We start from the raw sequence: 18,062 nt of genomic DNA on the forward strand, positions 1-18,062 counted from the left end.
TTTAATGTGTAATACCAATTAGGCTGAAGGACTGTATGAACAATAAGTAATTATAGGTTAACTTATTTATATGCTGCTGCTGTTGTTGTTGTTTCCAGGAATACCTTTTGTTAACAGAGGAAATCAGCTTTTTCCTTATGGGTAGGAAGGTGGGGGAGGAGAGGAAGGCTAGCATTTGTTGTAAGTCTCGGAATACCAAAATGTCAGTGGTATTGCTTCCAGTGTAGTGTGTGACTCTATGGGTACTATTAACATGGGAACGCTGCTGGGCCTGTGTCTATTTACTGTGGGCATACATCAGGTCATTTTAATAGAAGAACTTGTAAGCATTTTTTTTAGAGTTTTTATGTACATACATTTTGTGTGTGTACATATATATATTAAAAAAAAATTCAAATACTGTTCAAGGAAAAACTTGCATCTTCTTCAAAGGACCTGTATGGGGTGACTCGGTCTTAGAAAATGAAAGGCTGCATTTAATTTCAGTGTTCAGTTTTGGAAGGTTCAGACTTCTCTGGCACATTTAAATCAAGTACTTACCTTCAAACATATGCATAACCTCACTGACTCATAAAGTATGCTTTGAACATATGTTAGTCAACCTGAGGCTTACCTGCATAAGGCTTCTTTAGGTCTGTCTTGCCTCCAGTTGAGTATCTGGCTTTATCAGTTTTCATCAAAAGCAGTTTACTTCATGGAGCTCTTTCAGAGCTCTGGTAGAGTTCTTCCCTTCCCCAAGCTCACCATAACCTTGCCAATTCATCGTCATGCGTGCTCTGCTTCCCTGTGCGCTCGGCCAGGGCAGTTCTGGCAACTGTGTTCAGAATGCTACTGCCCAGAGGCTCCTTCTCTATGTCTGCAGCCGGGGCAGGGGGGCTCTGCCGTCCTGTCCTGTGAGCCCAGCAAGCAGCTGGTTAAAGTCCATGTAGCTCCTTGAATTCCAAGGAGTTGCTTCGACCTGTATTTGTTGAGAATCAGCCCTGCACTTCTAGCAATGGTAAACTGGCTCTTCAAAGATGTCTAACCTAGGGAGAACAAAAGATGGTGTGGACTTAGAACACTTAATAGAAAGAAGGCTGAAATGTGAATAGCTCCAGGACTTTCTTTGAACTTGAGATTTATTCCACAATTATGAAAATTTACTACTGTACCAGTCTGCTGGTAGAAGTTTGATTCCTTGTGATAATTTTATTTCTTAACATCTAAAACAACTGTGAATTTGAACACTTCCTGACATTCACTTTTGTCCTTCTGTTCTTACTGTTTAGAGAAAACACTGTGATTTAGGCAAGGTGTGCTACTACATTACATACTTTTCTGTTAGCATTCCCATGCCATAGTCTTGTAGCAGGCCATATCTGGACAATCACAGAAGCAAATTACTGACACTGTCTCTTGGCATGCCATTCTGAGCTGAAACAGGAGCCAACATAAATGACTTCTAATGACTCAAGCCCCTGGCAAGAATGGCGTGAAAGATAGTACCTAGTTTGCAATAACTGAAAGTTAACTTTTTAAAGTTTTGCAGGGGGTTCATGTAAATGTAGAGTTTGAGTAGATTGTATTTTACTGTTTTACTGTTTCAGTATGTTTGGCAAGATTCCTTCAGACACTTGAGGAAGAGCAAGATGCTAATGTTTATTTTGGCAAGCATTGCTGTGGAAAGTGAGTTTTCTTAGTCTGAAATTTTCTTTCTAGATCACCCATCCCTCCCTCCTGTGTATCAGAGAGGACCATTTTACTGGCCATGTAGCTAAATCCAGCTATTCTGAATTGGGCTCAGCTCTACTAGTGAGATACATATAGTAAACCTGGAAATTTTGAATGTCTTCAGTTTATCAGAGTGATGCTCTTCAGATGGTCTTCTAGCATGCCAGCCAGCAGAATGTAGGCTCTAGGCTCTCAGCAGTGATTTTGTTGGAGAGTGGGGAGGATATAGAGACCCCTGGGTGCAGTCCCTAAAGTGGAGAGCACTGGGAGCCAAACAAGTTGCTGCTTCATCCTAAGCAGCCACTGGCAGCTGTGGTATTGATGGAATAGTGCTGGGATTCTTGCCTTTGGACCTCTGGAGTGGGGAAATGTCTTTGCTGGCTCTCTTAGGAAACTAATAGGTGAGTTTGAGGGGAAGATGAAAAATGTATATAAATTCCTTTTCTTAAGAGTGGCCCAGGGGTTAAAGCATACTTCTAGTGTAGTACAGGCTGGTTTAGAACAGGCACTAGATCTTCAGTATCTGTAGGCTGGAGACATTCCCTTGTCACTGGGCTGCTGGGATGAGTATTTTAGTCTCTTCCATTTGAGCTGTTTCATTTTGTTTATTTAAACATTTAGTGAATGGATTTATAGGGCAGGACTCCTCATTCTTTCAGAAGTTTTGATTTTAATGAATTGATGACTTCCTGCTCTGAAATTAAAAGTTATTGGGAGACTTCCTGGCTTTTCTTATTTCAGTGTTTTAGTATTTTTTGTAGTTCAGTATAGCTTCTTAATGTGGAGTAGAGTTTCAGTGCCGTTGGTGAGTGTTTCTTAAGTAAAAGAGTGGTATAAATTGCAGGGTTGAAAAGAAGAGCAATGGGAAGCACTGTCACCTCAGTCTTGAACTAAATATGCATTCAACCACTCACATCCTTTCAGTGATATCCTTGATAGTTGTTCATGTTGAATCAGATCACGTACCTCAACTGGGACACAAACCCAAATGGACAGAGAGTTCAAACACATGATGATATGTATACCAAATGAGATGGAAAACTGTTGGCTTCAATTACTGGCACTCTGCTTCAAATGGCAACAGGCGTGGAACTTTGGAGAGGGTCTGGCTGGAAAAGAAATGTTTGGCTACTAATCAGTATGGTAAAGAGGATGTGAGGAATTTTCAGAGGTTGTGCCTAAGTGACTTGGCTGTTCGCTAGGAAGCAGCTCTTATGTCATACCTTTTGTGGAAAGGCCTGGTACTGTGCAACAAGGCTCCCTCCCAGAAATGCAATATTTTTCAAATCTGAATTCCTGGGTTTTATTTAAGAAACATACTGTTACATGTGTTTTGGGGATGTTTTTCAGTGTTTAGAATGCTATTTTTTAAAAAAATAATTGTGCATATTATTTTATTTTCAAATTTATTTTACTAAAGTAGGATTATTTCATAATGCATTCTATTATATTTATAGTTTCCACCCATTGAACTACTACTGAACTGACTAGAATGTGTTCTTAGAACACTCCAAGTTAACTAAACTTTTGGTGTCCAGTATTTAGCAAAGACTTGATTAGATTTTCTATAGTAGGCTATTTCATGACTTCATAGAGTTTGAACACCTCTTCATCCTTACTGTCTCTTCTAAACAAAGATGGAGGATGGGAGATTGATCTGCCTTGTGGCTTTATCTCTGTTTTTGCCAACAGTATGATATAATCTTTTTAATTCATGATATCATTAGAACTACCATGATTGAATTTAAATGCAACTTAATACAAGGTTGTCAAACAACAGAGAAGAGAAAGTGAATAGTAATGACAACTTTACAGGTCTCTGGACTTGTAATCGCTTGCCCACCATGCAATGAGATTGAGGATCACTCATCGTAAGCTCATTGCCACCCTAGAGTAGTTGACTGCCATCCTCTGGACTCTGTAAATGGATCATAATAGGTCACACAAAATTAATCTGGATATTTGTATTGTGTGTATTTTTAATGCACAGGTGCAAAATGTGAGGTAATGAATCAAAGATCTTTTTTGGATGGAAGCCAAGTAGCTATCCAAGGAAGGAGTAGTGTTCATGTGGCATGGAAGCAAATAGTTGTTTACTAACTATGTTAAGTACAGAAGATGAGTGCTGGTGTGTATTGCTATGGAATATGTGTATGCATCATTAGAAGAACACCAACTTTATTCCAATAAGAGGGTTGCTGGACAGGGGAAGTTAATGTGTTTTTCAGTGAAACTTAATGATGCTATGATGATTCTTTGGCAGACACTTAAAAAAATGAATGAATTGTTCAGAAGTGCAAGAAAAGATCAGCAAAATGTTACCACTTACTACCTTTTTTTATCATTATTGCAAATGTAGGCATATATTTTGCAGCTGTCTGGGTTCAGTTGTTCTCCTGAATTTTTTTCCCTTGTGAGCCAGAGACTATGATAATCACTTTGATTTATTTCTCTGCAATGTAATGCCACTTAAACTGTATTTAAGCTTGAACAGTATTTGCTGTGTAAAGGCTGATTCTGAAGGTACCAATATCTAGACTTTCTTAGGGTTTTTTTTTTTTTTAAATTGATCTCTGTTGCTCAGAAGCAGGATGGTGTTAATGACCTAATGTCGTCATCTAACCACAGCCAGCAGCTAAGCACCATACAGCCACTTGCTGACTCCTCCCCTGCCCCACAGTGGGATGGGGAGAGAATTGGAAGGGTAAAAGTGAGGAATTATTAATTATTATATTTTTCTATTTGCTGTAGTCTAGTGTCTAAAGATAATCATACCCGTTGCTAATCTCAAGATAGTGAAGACAAGCATCTAAATCTCATGCTATCTCTAGTAGTTTTGCAACCACAGTGGCACAGCTTTGTGCACAGCTAAGGACACTAATTTTTGTAACTAACAATCATATACACACTAATCTTTGGCCTTTGATCTAATAAGGTGGGTTTTTTTCCTTCTGCTATTTAAATAAAATCTGAGTGAAGACCAGAAGAATTCCTTTCTGAAAGGTTTGAATTTTGGGATCACACTTTTGCAGTTTTGTCAGTCTTTCTGATACAAAAATCTTAACTTAAAACTGCATCAGAAAAGGTGTGTTCATCCCAGCCTTCATCTGCAATTTTCTGGTAGCATCTCTTTATAATAAAAGCCAAAATCAAATGTGCAATGGAGACCATGTGTATCTGATTCTGCTGGTTTTCTCTTTACCTACGGCATGTGGAAGTCTGCAGACAAGACAGGGTAATATAGTACACATGAATAAACAGGAATCCCATTTCAAAATGAAATGTAATTCTGTAGAGGAAGTAGAAGTTTAGAAGATGAAAGCATAGTGCAGGCTGCTACAATCTCATTAGATACGTAGCATTTACGTCTTATTTTTTTGAAGTTGGCTAATCTAAATTGTGATTGTTTTGTTCTGCCTGTACCTTGCTTGTTAGCTTTTTGGAGCTGGGGATTTGACTGACCTATTTGGAAATGAATAAATAATCTTTAATTAAAATTTTTTAAAAAAAAAATCCATATTCTAGCATTGATCTACTTTATGAAGGTATTTGAGTGACAAAATTGTAAACTCCAGTTGTTCTATTAACAGTGAAAGCTTACTCAGTGACTGAGTGTGTCTAGTCTTGCTTAGTAGGGCTGATAAACTTATCAGTGGTAGGGCCATGTATCTATCTCCTGCCTTTTGTTGCTGTACTGTCACCGAAATTATCTGTAGTCATGGGGTTGCCTGGCTTGTAAAAGGGAAGGGGAGGGCACTGCAGAAGAACCTGGCAGAGGGCTTTTTGGGGTGCTGAGTGAAACTTTGAAAAGGTTAATTGTGGGATGTTTAAAAGAAATGAGCACAGTGAAAGAAAGAACTGGGTTAGTACAAGGTGCAGCAGATGACTGCAGAAGCAGATAGGGATTTGAGAAGCCTTGGTCAGGGTCCAGTCAGACCTGGGATTCCTGTTGTGCTGGTATGGGGGGGGAGCATTATAAAAGGAAACAGTTGGAGTAGGCAGATGAGGAAATATGTCCTTTTGGAGGTGTAGGAGATGACTAATCCATAAACCTAGAGATGGAAAACCCTTCCAACACTGGGATATTCTAGGCTGCTTCGTGGGAATTTTCTGTTCCCCATTGCCAAAGATAAGTTGTATCTTCACATCAGAAATGGTGGAACAGCTGTCACACGCAATCTTCTCCACTCTGATAGAGCTTACTGCCTGGGTATTTTCACAAATCCTATCTTTCTGACAACATTTATGCTTTCATAAACTCCTTTCCCCTATCTGCATATTTGCAAGGAGATTATTTTTCTTTTTTTTTTTGGAGGGTAGCATATTTCTTCTTTTTCCAATACTGTTTCAAAGTCTGAAATTTAAATGTGCCAGGTAGTAATTGCCAGGTTTTGCAGTCAGGGCAGGACACAGACTTGGTCTTGTGATTCTCTGATGCTTGAGATAGAGGCAATCCCACCCATGAAAAGTGTTGTAGAAAATGTGTTTGTCAACTTTTGCCCAAGGCCTGTCTAGCTGGAAGGTGTCTGTGAGCCAAACACCTCTGAAGGTGGTACTAGTGGAAAGGTGGCAGGTGTTCTTTGGAGGTTGAACACAGCAGCAGTGGGATTTCAGAGCTGCTTACAGACAGAAAGGGATCTTCTGTAAAGGCTGGGCAAGCAGCCACATACTGAAGTCTGTAACAGGTGAGCCCTGGCATATTTTGCTGCAGTGGTTACAGGCTGTTCCTAACTGTCTGCCCCATTGGATGGTGCTGCTTGCACCAACACCTTGGCTGCCCTAGTTCAGTTTCATGTTAGCTTAAACCTGTGTAGAGGAATTGCTTCATTTGGTAGGGGAGAGAGGTAAGGCTCTGCCAAACTTAATCCTATCTTTTCTGCAACATGCCCTTGGAGTGCCTCTACTATATTTTCTTTTTGTTGTATTAAAATGGTTCATTTTACAAGGAAAGTAAAATGTCTCTTTTGGATGTAATAGGTATAGAAATAACACCCTTCCATCAGTATTTGAGGTCAGGATGTAACAAGCAACTGAGAGTAATCTCCTATTCCAGGTAACGCATTTGGAAATTGGTATTGGAAATTAATGACCTGTTTATATAAGGCATTCTATAGTATTTCTTTCTTTCATTCCTTTTTCATGGAAATCCTGTTAGTATGTCATGCAGTGACATTTTCAGGAGCACAAATACAAGTGAGAGGTGTGGAGAAAGACAAAGCATGTAAGCTGACATTCAACCTCTAATATATGGTCTGTTTTGTGCATTATAAATTTCGTGCTTGTCTTAACTTAATCCTAGCCATGGCAGAAGATCTTCTGTAAAAGATCTTTGTCCAAACGTGTGGGGTTTTTGTGCGCATGCTGCTAGTGACATGCAAAGCACTGTTCTCCCCTGGCTTTACGGCTCAGTTGAGGGCTGTATTCTGATGTTCCACAGCTCAGGCAGAAAGCAACTTCTCTGAATAGTTCAGGGTGAGAGTGTAGCAGCTCAAATTTAGATCCAAGCCTGGAGCTAAAGCTTCTAAACTTCAGTGGGACTATTTTGTTCATAAAATTATTCATGTGCTATAATCTTTTATCACAGGATTAGAAATGCAATAATTGTTCAATACAGAGATTAAAATATCATCAGAGGAAAAATACCCGTTAATTCAATAAATCAGTTTGTGCTACAATGAGAAAATTAAATTGATTAACTATTAAGTATAGCTGTAAAGGATATTTTTAAAAATTAGTGCTACACTGACATTTTCCTTTTAATGTATCATTTGTATTTTATGTAGCAAGCAGTGCTGGACTGAGTTATATAAATGAGCAAGTGTTTTATGCAGGTTATTTCAATTATCTGTCCTTGGAGAAGGTGAATGAAAAATAGCTCCAACTTAGTTTTAGCATCTTCACTTTGATAGCTGTAATATGCATATTAATGAAGAGTCTGAAGTGTAGAGGAATGAGTCCATTTGTAAAGCTGGTGTCCTCTTAGTTCTTGATCTTAAAAAGGCGGGGGGGGGGGGGGGGGGGGAAGGAAGAGAGAGAGAAACCAGGGATATGTTTTCTGTGGCTTGCCAAATCTTGAAACAGCTTGCAGTTGCAAGCTAGCTGAATCAGCACCACATACATCAGTGGAAGACTGTAATCATAGTAATACCTGGAGCGTACAGCAAAGAAGAGAAGTAAAATGTGGCAAGGTGTTGTATGAAGTTTTTATGTCTAGTTTTAAACTGAGTCAGAGTATTGCTACGAAGAGTAATTTGGCTAAGTGAGGTAGTAGGGTTTATATCAGCAAATTGAAGTTAAATTTGAAAAATTAGCTAGTATCTTTGAAGCAACATAAATGGAGAGGTGTGGGACTTACACAAAGTACAATTATTGGGACTAATTTGCTTCATACAAGATACAGTTTTAAAATGTATAGTTTTGGTACAAAATTAGTAAAATATATGCTGAAAAAGCAGAACCTGAAGATTTCAGTTCAGAAAGATCTTTTCCCATTTTCTTCATTGGTTTTTATAAATTAATGGACTTTTAAAGCCAGAAGGGTTTGTTAGCTTTAATCAGTATTGTTTTCTGTGCTGTGTGTTGGTTTCTCAAGAACAGTTTTTTCCCTATTTTTTTTTTAAAATGTTGTTATAAGGTGTTGGATCAGATTAAGTGTATTTTAAATTAGTATGCAAGAGGGGCAGGGCTTCCATCAGTTGTATGTAACATTACAAAAGCTGCTGAATAGTAGATATAAGGGTGAACTAGTCAAATTCCTTAACTATTCCTTAACACACGATTATCTATTAACAGAGAATAATATCCATCCAGTATGGTTTTGCTGTCACTAGGTAGAAGGCATGCTTTTCTGAAAAACAGTAAGGGAGATGAAGACTTACACAGTAATTTTAGAACTAAGTTTTCCAGTCTGCTTGGGAAATTGATGACCTGTATCTCATGTTCTGTGCCCATTTGGCATGAGAAACACTGACAGCAAAAGACAAGTAGTACATAAAAAATGCTATATAGGGACTACAGACTACAGTAATTTTTCAACACTTTCCTTTAGTTGTTGGAACACACTAAATATTTGAAATGGAGTTGCCCCGAGCTGCTATTCTGTGTGATCTTCCTGCCTGCTCTGTCCAGATATTTTATAACTCTGCTTTTAACCATTGGGTGGGTTTAACAAAGAAACTAATTTGAGCTCTTTCATCCTTGAATTTAAGGAGAGGCAGAGGGGGGAACCTTCTGATCTGAGATACCAGCAGACAGTAAGGCATTCAGAGTGAAAGAGGGGCCCAGTTGCCAGGAAGAAGTCTTATCGGACATAGTGAGACTTCAGCTCAGTGTCTTGGCAAAGTAGTGGAACCACTGACGAAAGACAGATATAAGGCATGTGAATTTTAATAGACAGTGTCTGTTTGTCATATAGTAAAATAGTGATGGCAGGAGGAAGCTTACTCATTTCAAGCATGTTTTTTAATAACAGGCAATGGAAAGGGTTACTTTTTTCTTCTGGTACCTTATTTTTGAGGCTTTCCATAATTCATTGTTTGTTCTTCATCAGACCAAAATTCAAACATTCATTCCTTTTCTTCCTCCTGTCATCTTTTCCCCATTTACTACAAAGTCACATTATTTTTGAAAATGCACTTCCTTGAATCTCATTTCTTTAATTAGAAAACAGATGCATACAAAAATTAATAACAAGATTTAAATGCTATCAGTGGATACTGTAATAGAAGCACGTAGTTTCTGGAGTTTGAACTTCACTGAATTGTTATGTTTCAAAGCAGGACTTAAGGGAGGATTGTTTAAGTGCGTTAGAAGAGATTTAGAAGAATTATGGGAGCTCTTCTGTCAGCCCATATAGCAAAGGGCTCAAATTGAGGAGGAAGTGTTTCAACTTAAAAACTTGGAGAGAAGTAAGATTTCATGCTCATTTATGTACACCTATACCTTCTTATCAGTGTACAATAAAGATAAATTTGGTGATGAAACCAAGCTTCTGTTCCTTTTGACTTAGTCTTTGCTGTAATTCTTTATATGTGACTTAATTTTAAAATGTGAAGGATCAAGCCTGTTCCTGCTTCCATCCAAACCAGCTGCCTTAGACTTCAATAAGGATTAGGCAACTGGACTCCCTTCCCTATGTTAACTCTTCATCGTGTGATACAGTGTCTCTCACCAGCCACATAACTGGAAATAGAAAGCATATCGCAGGGTTTCTTAATCACATGCAAATTCCATTCATGTGCCCAATTTTTTCAGAGCAGACTTGGAGATTTAACTGTACAGACCCTGTTAGTTTCAATAGGAGATGTGTGGATAAAACCTCTGAAGTTGTTTTTGAACAAAAAACCCAAAACCAAACAAACAAAAAAAACCCCAGGAAAAAAACCCAGCCATGGAGCACTTGTCAGCCTAACCTCCTGGCACATTTAACTGTTTTTTAAGACAGGATCTTCAGACAAATTTTCTGGCAGAAATTGAGGTTGCTGGTGAATGACAAAAGAGGAGCTTTTGAGTTCATCTAAGGTATTCCTCCTCTTTAAAGCCTCAAAAGTATAAATAAGAAGGAATAGGGTCTAAAAGACAATGGCTGGGAGAAGCATGATACCCCTTCTATCCAGATTCATAACTGTGAGGCATCTTTTAAATATTTTTGCAGAGCTAATCTGGGGAAAGTATGAAATTTGGACTAGCTTTGCTTTCTGGCAATATTGAGTACTGCTGTGCAGGACATGAAGTGTTCTCGTGTTTCTCTACGCTTATAGGTAAGCACATGCAATTAGTCTTCATAAGTGTAGCTTTGACAGGTTGGGATTAAAACCTCCAAATGAATCTTTATTTTTGTGTTGTTTTTTCTCCTTTCACAGATAATAGTCTCACCTGAAGAGAGATGGCAGAAATCAATTCTCCTGTAAATATCAAGGAAAAGGTAGGTTCAAGTACAGTACAGCATAAACCATACTGACATTTGCATGCATATTCATCCCTGCTCCTACAAACACTGGTTCACATACTTAAATATGCATTGACTGTGCATAAAGTCAAGTACACAAGCAGATATTGATAGGATTAGTATATTAATCTTGTTTGGTGAGAAACCCTTTTTGCTTTCTGCAAAGAGACAAAGTTTTGTCAGACAGACTTCTCTTACTCCTTGTGATTTCTGTGCGTGTTGATGCTGTGGAGAGTAGCACTTTGTGATTGTTGCTCTGCTGCACGAATACAACCTTTGAAGAAACATACCCTTTAGAAAATAATTTTCTGGCCAAAAATGTCATACCTGTAATACTTAAGGGCAATTCCTAAAATTACAGGGCATGAAAAGAGTATAATTTTTTTTTTTCCTGTGTAAGTAGCTCTGCTTTTAACCGCGTTCTATGTACTTGGGTACATCCTCTCCATATCCTGGCTAGTGCTGCAGCCTCACCACCCTTTTAGGAGCAGTAAAGGACCTAAAGCTAATTAGTATACAAATATGAGGTAGGTCAGGAGATCTTTTGTAACTCCCATGAGGTAGATTGTGAAGAAGCAATTTAACCCATAAATAGTCCCTACCAACATAAATAGGAAACCAGGACCTTTGTCAAAGAATAGGAAAAAAGGAGAGATAGAGAAAGTGGGAAGACTGTAGGAGTATAATGTGATAGGGTTGTATTTTAAAAGAAGCCAAGATTTTGAGAATTCTCCTGAATCATACTTTCTTATAAAATCAGGTTTTGTTCTGGTTCATGTTTGGGAAGACAAAAGGAGCTTTGCATTTAGGAAGTTCAGAAAAGGCTAATGGGTTCCTTGATTTACAGCTTTATTAAGCCCAGTGGGGCTCTCTGATACAGATTTTAAGGCAGTGTGATAAATGTTGAAGGCCAGAATCCAGTTCTGTCAGTGAGCCCAAGTTTGTCCAGGTATCAGTGAAAAGTTAATTAGGCCCATTTGCTTCATGAAAGATGCACTAGGAGAAAGGATCAAGACTGACTAAATATCAAGGAAATACAGAACAGTGAGGGCAATGTGAAACTAAGAAATGTAGTCATCTTTCACTGTATCATAAGACCTGCCTGTGGCACATTGCACATCCTGCAGGGCAGCAGGCATGTGAAATATTCTCTTCTCTCTATCAATGGAAAGGAAAAAAATAAAAATTCGTGTATGATTCCTTGGATTATCTCTTTTCCTGAGTTGATAGAAAAAATATTCAGCAGAAAAAAGATTTACTTCAGTTTTGCAATTCAGAACTTCAGTTTTGTAATTAGGTGGACCAATAACAAGGTAAAAATCATGTGGCATGAGGAATGTGTGCAAGATACTGTAAATTTGCCTTTCCAATCCAGAAAAGTCCCAAGAAGTGATGGCTAACAAAGATGTAATATAACACACTACAGCATGACAGAGAAAAGAAATAGCCTTGAACTAGAGATCAGTAGTCAGATTTTAGTTAACTTCCTGTTTGCTTCTGAGTTCACAAATAATGAACTTTTTAGTCAGGTAATGTATTTCTCAGAACTGATCATGACTTAGTAGTTAATAGCTTAGCGCATTTGGTTATAAAGATTTGATGAACCATGACAATTACTGAGCCTGAAAATAGGTTTCCTCAAGTTGCCGATTGCTAATGATGTTTCCTGAAAGGACAGTTACAAACTGTTACCTGCCCACCAATACGTGAATGAAACTGCTGAGGAAACAGCATAGCAAGTGACGATTTATACTAAGTAGTTCGGGTGGGAATGAGTTCCTGTTCAGACTGCTGTGTCCATCTTTCGCTGCTTACTCTCTTTGCTTTCAAAAGGATGTAGGACCTTTTTGCTTTATATCCCCTGATGGGAAGCAATTCCTTACCTGATGTGCTGCCCAGGTACCTGCTTTTTGAGTTGTTTTTCCTCATATTCATTGTTACTTCCCAAATCACTCATTGTGCTTGAGGATTTGCGTGTCAATATGAATCTCAGTGATGAGTATCTTCTATAGTCTTTAATAACAGCACAGGCTTTAAATACTGAGTAGCATGATGGATTTTGCAATAGAAAGTAATGTCATCAAATCCTATCTCCTAGAGTCATAGTGTGGGAAGGTAAATTACAGTAACTATCAAAATGCAGCTCAGTATATCCATTGAAGTTCTGCCTATTTACTGTGTAGATTGGATTTTTTATTAATATGGTCAGTTTTACAAGTGCAGGATTTTACAAATCATCTATTTGTCTTTTGCTAGTTTAAGAATGAAGAACTGCAACTGGACTTTTATTCACATTAGATATCTGATATTCCAAGTCTGGTATCTGCTGGGAGTATGTAAAATCAAATGTTTATGAGCCTATACATTTTAAAGCAGGAAAATACTTGGATCAATACACTCTGTTATAAATTGTTCCTCTCTTTGTTCCTGTGTTTTCCACCAGTATTTAGTGCCACTAAATCCCTAGGCCAAAGTGAAAAGCTAGGTTAACTGCAATTAACATTTTATTGCAAAAATCGCTGTTTCTTATTCTGGAAAATATAGACTAATAACCTACTAAATAAAGGCTTAGTGACTGAACAGCATAAACCTCATGAACTCTAGACGCATCAGCTGAGGAGCTAGCATGCTCAGTTTGTCATTTCACCTGAAGAAGTCTGTCTTATTTTAAAATGAGATTGCCATGGCATAGAACTTCCATTTGACATCTCATATTTGGTTTACAGCATGGTGGCTTTTCCTGTCAGTAACGAACTGAGCAACTCTAAAACCACTGAAGTTTTAGAACGCTCTGAGTAATGCACTAGAAATACAAGGAGAGGGTTCAACAGATGTGGCCTGCTGAGTTGGCTTTAATTATATTTGCACATAGACTGCTAAACATAAGACCTTCATTTGCACATTTGAAAAGCAAACATATTTACAGTGTCCCGGTTAAGAAAGTCCAAATCAAATCCCTTTCTCACTTAGAAAACATACAGAGCAAGACACGGTACTGCTACACAACATTGAAGCAGTAAGATTAATATTTACTTTTACCCATCTTTTGGGAGGGAGTATTTCTGGGAAAAAACCCCAAGATTTATAAATCTTATTACTTTTGCTGAGCTCCAGAAATCCATTATCATCAACACAAATATAAGCAGGCCTTGTTAAAAGGAACAGAATAGAATAGAGTTTTTTCCCAGTTCTCCCTTTCTTCTACCTCAGTGCTTGCAGATCACAAATATATTAAGACTTTGATCCTGCTAAGACTTGGATGAAGCCAAAGGAGCTGTACGTCTGCACACAAATACTTATTCTTGTAAGTTTCTGCAAAAGTAGAACACAAGTTTCTCCTTAAACTGAACTACTGACAAAAATGTAGTACAGAGCCCATGAAGTTTTGGCATAATGTTTATTTTCTTTTAAATGGTGACTTCTCCCCATGTTGTCTCCATGATCAGCTTCTACTTATTCAAGGAATTAAGACCTCTGCCACTGTTTTAAAGGTGATGTGAGCCGAGGCAGACATTTTGGGCATTATGTTCTCATGCGAGCTGTGTAAGACCCTACTCCTAATTTGAATCATGAGAATGCTACTGTAGTACTGATACTTGTACAATTCATTCTTGGTGTTTCAGCTGAAATAGTTCATAAATTCAATAGGTTAAACTTTCTATTTTATATATTATCTTCCCCCCTCACCGCCCCGAGAGGTTTACATAAATGTTGGCCTGCGATGTCAGGAAGGCTAATGGAAGTTTCCATAGTTGGCAGAGGCTCCTGCAGCTGTGATACTCTTGTGGGGAGCCAGGACTGTTCCAATTACCATATTTTCATGCATATAACCCACAGATTTTCTGGAGTAACACAAGTTCTGCATTTCGGCAGCCGCAAGGGTCATTTTGTGCCTGCGTAACTAGTACAAGGAGAAGTTTATCATCAGGATCTCTCTCAGGATGATTCTCTCTGCCCTGATACTTGCTATAGTCTTCCTTCACTGTGCCATTCTCCCTCTTGCCTCTGATTATACTCATCTCTGTGCCTGAAAGTACAGTATAACTAAGGACTTGTTTTCTAGTATCAGGATTTTCAGAGACTGAGAGTTATACATAGTTCAGATCATATGCACACAAATTCACTGGATTAAGGGACAAAATGGGCCAAACTCATTGCTTAAATACAAAATAATTCCATAAAATTAATGGAGGTATTCAGGCATTAACCTAGTACACCACCAGAAGAAGTGCTGAGATTCAGAATGACAAGGCCTCCAAAGAAGAAACAATTGGAGTGAGCAATACAAGTGATTTATTGTCTCCTGCAACAATTAGACCTTCTTAGTTCAACAAGAGGAGAGTGAATATCAGGCACTTCCCAGGATAGCCATTAGCTCTGGTGCGTGATTTTGGTTTTGATCCAAAGAAATATCAGGAATTGTTCAAACTTCAGGACTTGCTGTTGAGCCTATCTTTTTTTTTTTTTTTTAATTATTATTGTGTGTCTAAACTTGTTTGAACAAGTGAGATGTCAGCTGGAATTGGCAAAATGGCAAAAAAATTCAGATTAAAATCCTCCTCTTGGGGTTCTGTTAGGAGTGGAGTTCTGCTGAAGTTCTCCTGACAGCCTTGCTTTTTCATTTGTCATTTCAAGTGCCAGAGCTGTAGGAGCAGATGGGCAGGTTTGTTCCATAAACTGCAAGAAAGAAACTTTATTCAGATGTGTTTGGGCGGGGGGGGGGGTTCACAGTTTTGTTTACATTACACCATAACTGCGGTTTTCATAAGCAATAGTCAGCATGCAACAAAAGTGTAGGACTCATAGTGGAAGGAAATAGTGTATAAATTTAAAATCATACATTACAAAAGCAGATAGTTTCCAATCTATGATTTCACTAGGTCTCCTTAAAGTTGACCTTACAGCTGTTCCTTGCCCATGTGTTGAAGTAGATGAACTTAGTCCAAAGACCAGCAAAGTTGATCAAAATGCGGTTGTGTCACTTGAGCCATTTAACTAGGTTAAAGATATTAGATTCAGGTCTCTAACCAGTGCTGTCATTATTCAAGCTTTAACAGTTCAGACTGAGCCAAACTTTTTAATGTTCTTTCAGGATTTCTGAAATGTGTGGGTTTTCCATTTCATTAGTTTAAAAATTTGGGGGACAGGGACGACACAATAAATTCATTATGATTGTGTAAAGTAGTTTACTGCAGCAAGTAGAATTTGTTTTGTGCTTATTCGGGATAAGTGATCCGAAGGTATCGGTGTGATAAACAGGTCATGTAGTGGAAAGAGGTGCAGACCTTATCAAAGCTGTTATTTTGCTCACAGGGGATGTTAGCAATGCTTGTTCAGTATGTCATGATGAACTCGATAAAGCTTCTGGAAAAATGTCTGTGATGTAGGAAATAGGCTCTTAATGCAGCAAAGTCAAATTGTATTTATGAAATATGTTTGTGTAGGAGCTTTCAAAACCTTAAAAAATTCTGCCATGAAGTGCTTTTTAAAATGCATTTTCCTGCTTAATGTAGCCAGGACATCTGCTAATGCTAAATTCTTAGATTATAGAAGCCAGCAGAGCTCTGCAGACAGCTCTCCTTCCCTGCTGCTCTTGCAGCATTTGTGTCAACCCCAGTTTGGAGGTGTAATCTAGTTGAATGTGGTCTACATTGCTACCTCTCCTCAGTTGCAGTGGGTATATATGGTGTGTATGTGTACATAAAGATTTGTTATTGACATGCAGTAAAAATAAATTAGGAAAACGTTTGTGTATTTGTTGATAACCATACTTCTAAATTAATTTAGCTCCTAAAATCTGTGATCTTAATGTTTAGTATAAAGTGAAGGTAGATCTGCATTAGTGTTCCTAACCAAGCATAAGTAAGAATATTTCTAACTGAATAAGTGACCATAGTAGTAACTTCAAGGGGATTAGAGCAGCTGTGTTCAGGAGTTTCAGAACAGCCGTGAGCTTTCAGTAAAGAAGTTGAATTTGTCACTGTGTCAGAAATACGTAAACAAATTCTCTGAACCCCGGATATGTTACTTATTCACCAGAAACATCCTCTTTGAGATGACGCCAAGGGGGAGCAGATGGAGTAGAGCAGAAAACAGGCAGCGATTGATTCCATGTTGTTACAGTTGCCTGGGAACTATTTGAAACTTGACAGAGAACCTAATGGACTCGGAGGAATACACACCAATGTCGGCTTGGTTCTGGGTGTGGAGTAGGTAATCTGCTGTCACAGGTTTCAGGCAGGCTGTATTTCATTTTGAGCTTGACTTATCAGGAGAGTCTCATGAGATGGATGTTCATGAGAACCTCAAGTAAGATACCAGGAGAGGCTGGAGTTTGTGTCCTTCTCTCCTGTGTGCAGTGTTCCTCAAAAGTAACTTGTTCCTGAATTTTTTATTTTTTTTTTTAGGTGAGCCAAAAATTTGCCTCAAAGTTGAGATTGCCTATAGTTTAACAGTAATTCTCAGAAAAATAGTCAAGTACATCTGATCAGTCCTTGGGGATTTTATTTTGGGGTAGAAGCAGCTTATCTGAAGGGACGTGGAACCCTTTTCAATTTCAATATCACTTCTGGGCAGTCCTCAGCAATTTCTGTAAGAGACTGATAAAAACAACCTCTTGTGGAGTTCTGGTCCTGATGAGATGCAACCTGTCTCAAATTGCAGCAACTTTAACAGGGCTTGAGCAAGCATTTCAAGCTAAGCGTGTGCTTAAGATTTCAGATCAGAAAATTAGTTAAAAGTCTTCTAAACTTTGAATTTACTTTAGCCTTATCTAGAAGCATAGCTAGGTCCACAGGAATTAAATGCATGCTTGCAAGGTTAGTCTCTGGATCGTGGGTTTAAATGGAGGTGGACATGGGTTCTGCCTTCAATGTTCTTGTGTACACACTTGTTTTCAAGATCACAGCTTTATATTTTAGATTTGTGATTGCTTTAAAATAACTTTTGTAAGCTGAAATTCTGAGCAAGTCATCTTAGTAGTAAACAAAGAAATGTGTTTTCCGGTCAAGCTACAGGAGGGAAAGCCCAGGAATTTAACTACTGTCAGTGACAGCTTCTCAACTAATGCTGACATTAACAGCACAATTATCTGTGGTTCAGAAGGTATGTTACTGAGTTGTCTTTGTGTCCCAGAATGCTTGTCTAGCATCCAGATGATGACAGAAGTTCACTGGGAATCTACACTGGATAAAGACAGGATGATTCACAAAATTGTTAAAATAGTTGACCTCCCTGCAGTCTGTCTGGTAATGTTCTTCCTATGATCAGGTTTCAGCAAGTAGGAAAAAACTGTTTTCTCCCACATACATGGAAATAAATCTAATAAAGTAGACTGTTGTGAGTTTGTTTTTGCAGAATGTTAGGTATTAATGCAGTATCGCTGCACATTAGGAGATTCTTTGGC

General features: G+C 38.3%; 1 protein-coding gene across 7 annotated transcripts in view; it reads left to right on the top strand.

Moving 5' to 3' along the window:
• Positions 1 to 18,062, top strand: part of SPATS2L (spermatogenesis associated serine rich 2 like) — a 107,768-nt gene that overhangs the window by 53,793 nt on the left and 35,913 nt on the right. For 6 of the 7 annotated variants that reach the window (XM_075756262.1, XM_075756265.1, XM_075756261.1 and 3 more), the window contains exon 3: positions 10,572 to 10,633. The exons of the other annotated variant lie outside the window; for it this stretch is intronic. In XM_075756262.1, the coding sequence (XP_075612377.1) occupies positions 10,595 to 10,633 (39 nt within the window). In that variant the 5' untranslated portion in view covers positions 10,572 to 10,594. The remainder of the gene's footprint in view (positions 1 to 10,571; positions 10,634 to 18,062) is intronic. 7 annotated transcript variants of the gene reach the window in all.

The sequence above is a fragment of the Balearica regulorum genome, chromosome 6 (assembly GCF_011004875.1).
Source record: "Balearica regulorum gibbericeps isolate bBalReg1 chromosome 6, bBalReg1.pri, whole genome shotgun sequence".
In the NCBI taxonomy this organism is placed as follows: domain Eukaryota; kingdom Metazoa; phylum Chordata; class Aves; order Gruiformes; family Gruidae; genus Balearica; species Balearica regulorum.